This window comes from Coptis chinensis, chromosome 6 (genome assembly GCF_015680905.1).
Source record: "Coptis chinensis isolate HL-2020 chromosome 6, ASM1568090v1, whole genome shotgun sequence".
NCBI lineage: Eukaryota > Viridiplantae > Streptophyta > Magnoliopsida > Ranunculales > Ranunculaceae > Coptis > Coptis chinensis.
Window position 1 is genome coordinate 36,858,115 of NC_141461.1, and position 9,830 is coordinate 36,867,944.

At 35.4% G+C, this 9,830-nt stretch overlaps 1 protein-coding gene across 10 annotated transcripts; it reads left to right on the forward strand.

The window, feature by feature from the left end:
* Positions 1–533: 533 nt before the first annotated feature.
* Positions 534–8,830, forward strand: LOC147492808 (uncharacterized). 10 transcript variants are annotated; one of them, XR_015197572.1, is made up of 10 exons: positions 572–840; positions 919–1,025; positions 1,103–1,288; positions 1,380–1,475; positions 1,594–1,665; positions 3,855–3,971; positions 4,401–5,329; positions 6,811–6,843; positions 7,091–7,202; positions 8,272–8,830. XR_015197572.1 is itself a non-coding variant. In XM_086564186.1 (8 exons), the coding sequence occupies exons 1-7, from the start codon at positions 636–638 to the stop codon at positions 5,325–5,327; spliced, it is 1,710 nt and encodes a 569-aa protein (XP_086420312.1). In that variant the 5' UTR covers positions 572–635; the 3' UTR covers positions 5,328–5,329; positions 8,272–8,830. The 10 variants fall into 10 exon arrangements, 3 of the variants coding, with proteins under 3 accessions (XP_086420310.1, XP_086420312.1, XP_086420311.1); XR_015197569.1 differs by lacking the exon at positions 8,272–8,830 and adding an exon at positions 7,437–7,755; XR_015197570.1 differs by lacking the exon at positions 8,272–8,830 and adding an exon at positions 7,437–7,755 and having other exon boundaries at positions 7,094–7,202.
* The last annotated feature ends 1,000 nt before the right edge of the window (positions 8,831–9,830 follow it).

Here is a 9,830-nt window from a genome sequence, read left to right on the forward strand (position 1 = left end):
ATTATACGAACAAATTTTTAACTTTTGTGAATTTTCAATAATTATTTTGTATTCAATACCACAAAATAATTCGGCCATTGCAGGCGCAGCGCGCGTGTAGTTTTGCTAGTAAACATAAAGTAAAGTGACGTGAGTAAGTTAATTCATGTGCAAAGTTTGTCTTAAGGGAGGGATTTTAGAGACATATACTAAAAAACCACTAAACAAACTCATGATTGTTATGTTATGGCATTTCCAAGTTTTAGATTTGGCTAATTTTTTGTACATATAATCTTCAACTACTTTAAACATTGTCAAAAAAAAAAAAAAAAATCAAATCCGAAACTTATAATCTCATCGAATTTAGTCAACAAATTAAGAAATATGTCTAATTGTGGACTGTTCATTTGCACGATATTCTATATTATATTTGGCAAGTTAATTTTTTTTTTGATTATTTGTAACAAATATATAGAATACTTGGGGAAAAAAAAATTAACATAAACTATACCTATTCTCGTAAAGGCTTCGGCTGGGGCTCCTTTATTAATTAATTGAAGCCCATTACCAAAAACCGTTTTTATTATGACCCCCAAATCCCTCCATCTCACGCACACTTTCTTCTTTCTTATTTTAATTTTCCTCCTCGAGATCTGATGGCAGCGACAGGTGGAGGAGGAGGAGGAGGAGGAGGCGAAGGCGAAGAACAATATCAACAAGAAACAAACAAAAGAAAACTCGACACTTTCGAATTAGCTAAACAGAAAGCTCAAGAAATTGCCGCTCGTATTTACAACAGCGCCGAATCCAAACGCTCCCGGTTTGACGATTCCACTGACGACCTCCCTCCTTTTACTACTGGTATTAATTAAATTTACTATTCACCTTTTTAAAAAAGTTTAAACAACAATGATGATTTTATTTTACTTTTAAACATAGAGCCTACTCCTCAAATGACACAAGTTGTTTCGACTCCTTATCCTGTACAACAACAAAGTTATGGATTTCAAGGTTCTAGTAAAAAAATCGATATACCAAACGCCAAGGTAATTATTAGCCCCGCCCCGCTTCTATTTTTTCTCCTTACTTTATATATATTGGACTAAGTTTTGTTGTAATATAGGTTGGTGTGATCATTGGTAAGGGAGGGGAGACTATTAAGTATCTCCAGCTTCAGTCAGGAGCTAGAATCCACATTACTAAAGACTCTGATGCTGACCCGTATTCACAAACGAGAGACGTCGAGATAACGGGGACTGCGGAGCAAATTACCAGGGCTGAACAGCTGGTGAATGATGTCATTTCTGAGGTGAACAATTTAGTTTCCAGTAGTCCAAGAGTTTAATACTGTTTATAGTGCTAAGGCTTCATTTTCTTGTATTCTTTTTATGAGCGATCAGACAGATGCAGGGGGCTCTGGATCGGCTGCCGTGCGTGGATCCAGTTTCGGTGCCCATGGTGGTGACCAATTTGCAATGAAAGTTCCAAACGACAAGGTAAGTATCTTAACACTGTGATTTTATGTAGGTTAAAAAACTTGTCTTATATTGATTGGAGCAAGCCATATAACAAATTCATACCTATTTATGTGTTTTATTGACTTTTCTCTCTCAGGTTGCTTGGGTCATTGGTAAGGGGGGTGAGACCATTAAGAACATTCAAAGCAGGTCTGGAGCTCGTATCCAGGTTTGCAGTTTTTGAATATCCCAGTCATTACATCTCTTAGTTTGCATTTGAATTTATTGTTATGTTTGCAAATTTCACGTGTTTCATCCTTACTAACTACAAGTTTTTCAAGAGCTTAATTCTTGTGCAAAATAAGTATGTCGTTCCAAAATTTTAGTGCAGTTCATGTTTGGGGAATCTATTATAAATATTAACTGCTGATAAGAATGCCTCCTTAACTATAATTATCCTCCTGTTTTAAGATACTTATGTGCTGGATGGATATGTAGGCTTATCGGTGGTTCACTCTATGTTTTTGCGTCAGTTTTTGTGGCATTTTCTCCCACAATTTTTTTTTCCTGTCCAGTCACTAACTCACTACCCTATGTCATTCTGAAAATGTGTTAATAGTTATGAAAACTCGAAATAACATGAACAAAGGTTAAGAAGTGGTAGATGACTAACTATATAGCCACGATGGGGTGGTTCTGAATCCACCAAGAGGATGTGGTTAATCAGTGGACCTCATCTAACATGCTCCTTTCTCGTTCATAAATATGAAGGTCCACATTTTTTTGGATACGTTGAACTCAATTTTGGCTTTAAGAAAATGTTGTTTCTATCTTAGCTGCATCAGTTAAGATCTTCAATAATGTGGATATTTCTGTTTTTGGGTAGTATCATATGGACTCGTCTTACTGTAAATGGGATGTGCTCATAGTTCTGATAACTTTATATATGTGTTCCTGCAGAAATGTTCACAATCAAAAGGATATTAGTTTTCGTTTGATATATTTTCGCACGATTCGTCGTTACTCACTATGTTTGTCTAATTTTAATATATATTGTATGAACATGTCTCTAGCAACACGAAGGTAACCCATTTAATGCTGATCCAAAATCTCAACATAGTGATTGTTAATGGGTTGCGGACTTCCTTCTGTATGCAAGATGCTAGAAACTTCAGATCTGATAATTTTTTAATGGTTTAAAAGAATATTATGTTATTATTTTCCTATAGCCACTAAGTATGAGTAAATACTAAATAGCCTAGCAAAATTTGATGGATACATAAAATATCACCATCTTCCAACTTTTTCTGTGTGTATTTGTATTCTTGTTGATATATTGGATACATTTGGATTAGGATAAGTATGTAGAAATAGAAACTCGTGGAGCTATAAGAACCTCAAGTTGAAAACTGTACCTAACTCTAACGGAATGTTACGCAATTCTTGCGTAGTAATAGTAAGAAACTCACCAAATCAAGATAGTATTGTAATGTAGAATGAGGAGTACTCGACAAAATTGAAACTAATCAATAACAGTGCACTTATTTATTACGACCATTTCTTTGCTCTAATTTGAAATTGGGAAAGTCACGGGTCTTAAAAAATTATAACATGGAAACTCAAGCTGCACATGCTCGCTCACAGGTTTGTAAAGTGATTTATCATCGCGGGTACTGCTTGAAAGGTGTATGATTACACTAATGTGTGTATGAGTTGATGACTAGTTCACAACCCACCGACATTAACTTAATGGTGCAACTTGTTGGCTGAAGCTTCAACAATGGTTAAACATCAATTATGCTTAATAAAACAAACACCTAAAACTAGGGTTTAAATCTTCAAACATGAAGAACAATTCTTTTGGAATCAATATTCCATAAAACCCCCCTAACAATGTAGGCCTAGATGCCTTTATGTATTAAACTTTGTTCCTAATTCTATAGGAAACCTCCTAAACAACTTATTACTAAAACCAAATAAGAAGCTAATAAAATAGAAACTAGTTACTAATTCTTAAGCTATTAACTAAATAGGAAATAGAAGGCAGCTATCATAGTTTTAGGATGACATCAGCATGATGTCATCAATGCTCGTGCATCACTTAAAGATGGCAATCTCTAGATATAATAGTCATTAAGTGCCAGGCCATCTGGTTCCTTGTGTCTCTTAAGTCTAAACTGGGATTCCATATTTGATAAAACACTTTTGCTCATACCCTCCTAAATTATTGAGAAATACTCATCTATTCATCTGTAGTATGCTGATCTAGTATTCTTTGATTATCTTGTCACTTTTAATACGTTGACAAATTTTTTGTATGTTCAGACCCTTTGATAAATTATAGTCCCTTGTATCTGGTTTGGTTACCATTTGCATGCATTGCCAAGATGGACTATATATTTTTGTCTTTCTTTTCAGATCATACCATTACGTCTTCCACCTGGTGATACATCAACAGAGAGATCAGTCTATATAAGTGGCACACAAGAACAAATTGATTCCGCGAAGGACTTGATCAATGACGTAGTCAGCGGGGTGAGTGTTATTGAAATTATGTTGGACAATGTTTTCTGATTCCACCTATTCTTTTTTTTTATCAGCAAAACAATATTCTATTAATAATAATAATAGTGATGTAGTATGAGAGATTCACACTACAAAATTACAAGCATACAAAAGCTAAGCCTCCACCACGGCATCCCATCTAAATACAAGATCTTCCAATTTTAATCCTCTACAAATTGGTAAATACAACACCCAATCCCACCTGAGTAACTTGCATTTAACTATGATCCGGTGGACATCCCTAGACTGGTCATCAAAAATTCTATAATTTCGCTCAAAAAATCTGATTCCACCTATTCTTGGCGGCACCTCTTAATTATTCTTTAAAGTATGGATTTTAAATCAATATTTTTGGTTTGTTTCCTTGATCAGTGTTTTTTCCTACTTTATGTTTTCCAGAATCGTTTGAATCCACAAACGACCAGTAACTATACACAACAAGGGTATGGCCCTCCTGGTAATTGGAGTCAACCTCCAATGCAGCAACCTGCTCATGGATATGCACAACCGGGAGCTTATCCAACAGGTCCTCCCTCATACTATTCCAACTATCCCCAGCAACCAGCCGCACCCACATGGGATCAGTCAAATCCTTCATCTGCACATCTTCCACCTCAACAAAACGCTGGCTACAATTACTATGGACAACAAGCCCCGACTGAGACAGGATCTGCTCAGGCTAATGCCAGCTATGCGTATGGTCAGGCTCCACCTTCCACCAACAACTACGATCAGAGTTACTCTCAGCAACCACACAGTTATGGACAGGATACTGCTGCTCAAGCCCCACAACATGATCAGCAGAAACAGTACACATCTCCAGGATATGGACCACCTGCTGCTTCGTCTCAGCTGGATGGGACAGTTCTGGGCCAGTCTTATGGAACTCAGTCCTCTACTCAACCACCATCAGCATATCCAGTAGACTACAATCAACCACAAAATGTTAGTTCAGCAGGGTATGGGCCATCACAAGGTTACACGGCTCCGCTGGCAAATCACCCAGGGTATGATCAGACAGGGTACAACCAGTCAGGGTATGGAGGGCAGAAGCCGCCACAGTATCTTCCTCCAGTGCAGAATCCAGTGCCAACATCGCAACCCGTTTATGGACAGGGTGGTTATCCATCACAACCAGCGCCTGCTCAACCCACTTATGTCCAGGGGACAAATCCTCCTGGTTATGGACAGCAGCAGCCACATACACAATCTACAACCTATACTGAGAAGACCTATGGATCTGAAAGAAATGGTGACGGAAACAACGCTCAATCCGGTTATGCATCTTCCCCAGCCGTACAGGAAGGTGTTCATCCTCAAAGCTGAAGGTATTGTATGCCTAAGGTTTCTCTTCATTTATTGCTGCCCCTTTTTCAAATTATTGTGTGGGGATTTTGTGTTTGTATTTTTACTAGTTGGAAGTGTCATCGTTTTTGAGACGTACAGGTTTCAGATAGTGAAAACAATCAGAACTTAATTTTTTTTGTTAAATGCGCTAAAGGACACATTTTATCATCTAAATTTGTAACAGGGTATTTGGTTGTGGTACATGTGTTAAACACGGCTAGAAATCTAGCCCCTACAATCATAGGATTAGGTGGATCTAGCCTCCTCCTTTATGTTTTCAACTTGTAATACTAACCTTCATTTCTATTTCCATCATATATTGACACTGTGATTCAATTGATTCGTCTCGTTAGCGTATTATAGATCTTGAATTCAAGCCAATCGCCGTCTCACAATTATTATACAATGCGTATTGCTCAAAGAAACAATAAATGGGTTTAGAGATTCTTTTAAACTGCACATTTCAATTGTTATGGACTGAGGAATTGTTGCAGAAACAGTAGATGGTTTTGAGATCATGGAGGGGAGGAAGAAGGTATAAAAGTAAAGAGTCATGAGCAAAGGTCGAAATGGTGGGTTTGAGGTATGTATGTAAGATTTTAAAAGAGCAAAAAGAGAGAGTGAAAAGTAAAAGGATAGGAGAGAGGAATGATAGATTTAGGCAAGCCGAAGAAAAAATGGGATAGAGAAGTGTAGATGTGGATGTAGATCGTATGTCGAGTTTTCTTTTTCTACTTATGAAGGAATGTCTTTTTTGACTCCATCCAGGGGCAATTTTTTCTTTGTCTATTTAGTCATATTTTTCACATAAAAAAAAGTAGGGAATCAGAAGTAAAAAGACGCATTTTGGAATTTCCTTCTACAAACTATAGATTTATTTGTGCTCCTCTGAGAATTTGTAGGTGCTGTGTCAGGTATAGGGTGTCCTACTTGTGTCGGACACTGACACATGCACCCGTGTCGATTTCTTAGGTTGGGCATAGTTTGCTTTGTGTTTATTGCCTTTTTTTTTATGACACTTATAAATATTTGTCTATGGTCCACTATGTCCTTTCTAAGGCTTAATAAAACATCATAGATAGTTGATGATTGCAATTGACTGGGTCAGTAAGTAACTAAGTACCTGATGAAAGGATTCTCATTTTGGTGTCCCACTAAATAATTTTCCCTATTCATGTGAATTTGATCTAGGTTTACATTGTTTTTTATTCTACTCTGGTGATTGTTGGATTCCGCAATGCAGTTTTTAAGTTTGTACTCACAAATTCACAGTGAGTAGACATAAAATTTAAATTTTCAATCACATTTGGTTACCTTGAGCTTATTGATTCTTAGATTACACTTTTTCGATCGTATATGCCAATGATGAGAGTAGTATCATTACATGAGTAGAGTAGTATTATTGACCATGAATCTTTGATTTCGTACAAGTGCTAACTATTGTTGCGGCTTCATTGCTCAGTGTTCCCATTTATCTGTTGTTGGAGAATTCTAGGTAAGTTGCACTTCTCTAACATTCTCTTTTGAGGAACGAAAAAATCGTTGCTATCGTTCTTCTAGTATCCTTCATTCCTTCCTGAAAAGTTGGCCCTATCATTGCTTGGTTTAATATCACAACTTTCCGAAATGCATTCTACAGTTCGCTTTGTGCTATAACCAAGTTCCTTTTGGATGTTTATACCTTTGAAGCGTTGCTTGATGATAATGTTTTGTCTTGGAATTTTATTATTTGGTTTGTGCAGCAGGGACTTTCTGTTTGCTTGTACATTTTCTTTGAGAGTAGAATGAGACCTTGGTGTCAACTTTTACTGTCATTACTCCATTAATAGTGGTGCCATGTCTTCCATTTATTAGGTAATTATCTTGGTTTGTGCAAATAGCCAAATATATAATACTACCCTTTTCACACGCATCTCATCCACCATGACATAAGTTTGTTCCCAAGTAATTTATCTACTTTGCTAATGTGTATAAGGTTAGACAGACCCATGATCAACTGATATGTGATTATTATATTATTTGGTGTTTAAGCAATCTTTGATTCTCACTAAACTTTTCTTCTTTCCGTTGCAACGATGCATTTCCAAGATTGAATTCTGCGTTGACATGCATGGTCGTGTGTGGCATTGAAATGAAGTGGGTACTGAGTTTGCAGTTGATCTGTTCTATTCTGTTTCTTCAATCTCTTTTTCCCCTTTGGAATTCTGCTAAAATTAGAAGCCACTACAGTGGATAAAAGATGACTGTTTCCATGATGATTTGAATGGTTTATTACTTATATGCGTTGTACAAAGGTAATACAGATTCAATATGTTGATTTATACTCCAGATGACAATAATATTTATATAGTTTCTGACTTAGAATCAAGGAGACGCCTTCTTCAAATAATATTTAATATTTATATTTTGTTTTTTTGTCCACCTTATATACCTGCTGGTATTGATTTGATCCTCATTGGTTTAACCTTATTGCAGTTTAAGTTGTGATTTGTGAATTTTGCTTGACCAAGTTTTTTTTCCTGACACTGCTGCTTTACCTTCTATACTGAACTTGCGTTTGGTCCAAAGATGTAGGACGTGGCTGAGGATGGGTGGGCAGCGTAGTATGCATATTAGTCTAGAGTCTTTGAGGACATGTAAAATTGTGAAAACTTCAGTCTGAGTTCATTGAGTTTTCCGTCTGCTAGTTAAATTGGCATTTTGTTTCCAGACTTAACTTTAGAGATACTGTACTTTGTTTCTTCAGTGGTGGAATGGGCAACTAAAATAAAGGATTAGTCGGAACATATCTCTCTGCAGGGGCAGTTAGCTTGTAGATTGTAGTGTAGTTTGTTTAGCTTGTGTTTAGAGTAGAATACCCCTCTACAGAGAACAACGTAGTCAATGGTTATGTAGAATGACGGTAGTTCATTTTATTTGGCAGAGTAAAAGGAATATGACAAGGCCTTTAGTTCCAAAGTTCTACGTTCAGTACGGCTGGGGATAGGATTGAGGAAATAATAAAAGTAACAGATGTAAGTTTAACTTGGATGTTGTGAATGGTAATAAACGTGGCTACGATGGTGGTATACTTCTAGATGAGGTGACAACTGAATAATGAAGCAGGACATATCAGTAGCTGCTTTAGAGGTGGTATACTTCCTCTATATGTTAGATGAGAAGAGTGCTTTCAGTGTCACCGTGTCCAACCCGAAGCCTACTTTGTCCACTGGAGATATTGGTGCTCTTGCATAGTAAGGAGCCACAACAAAGTTAGTCATTCAGGAACTTCAAAATGCTGGGATGTAGGTTGTTAATGCAAGCTTTGACAAAACTGGTGAAAGAGGAGAAACTGTTACACGGAGATTGTGATTGTGATTCTGTGTCAAAATCCTAAACTGAAATGTAACAATGTGACAATGCAAGTTCATTGGACCTGAAACTTGTGAAGGAGTAACAATGTAGTTCAAAAGAAGCTTTTATACGGAATTTTTTTTAAATAAGTTATTGAGTTAAGGTATATATCTTTAGATATATATTATAGCTGTACTCTCTTGGCTCTATTTTTTGAGCATTTACAGATTCTCCAATATTTGTAAAACTCTTTGACTAATTACTAAAAAATAGGAGACTAATATGAAAAATCAGACAATTGGAGCATTGGATTCCAATTTTTTCTAAATTATATTACTAATTAGTAAAAAAATATGATATAAAGAAGTAAACAATCCTATTTAGATTTTCATAGATTCTCCAATTTTTCTAAATACTATAGCTAATTATGAAAAAATATGAGACAAAAAACTAAATTGCTAAAAACAATAATTTACACCGAAAACGATTTTTCTAAAATTCTTACGCCACGAAGAATAGTTTATACACTAATCTTAGGTGAAGTTTAACATAACAAAGTTTTTTTTTAGAAAAAAACAGTAAAATAACGAAGGAAAAAATAAATTGAGTTGCCTGAACATTTACTTTCTATATTTGTTAACCACACATGTGACTAGGACAAAAATGAAAAATAAAAGTCAACTAATCATAAAATAAATAACATTGTACACTCAAAACTAAGCGGATAACAAATAAAATTGTATTGTATGCACTATATGTCTATATGGGCCTAAACAAATAAAGTTGGATAGATTTAATGCATCATCCACTTTGGGATTTAGACATTTAGTCATCGTTAAGGATTTCAAAAACCACAGTAATTATAACATATTCCAATTAAATTTTTGAATTTATAATTTTTTTTCAACACTATAATGTAATTTCTAATTTTATAAATATAAAAAATAACATCACAAAATATATAATAGAAAATTTTGCATTCATTCTAATGCAAGCTCACATGTATAAAAAAAAAATTAAAAAAAAATAACGGCAAACCAATAATGACAAATATTTTAAAATATATATAATACTACATGAAATTAAACTCAAAAAATAATTAATGGGAAACCGAAAACTAGATGCAAATACATCGAACTAACCTCAAAT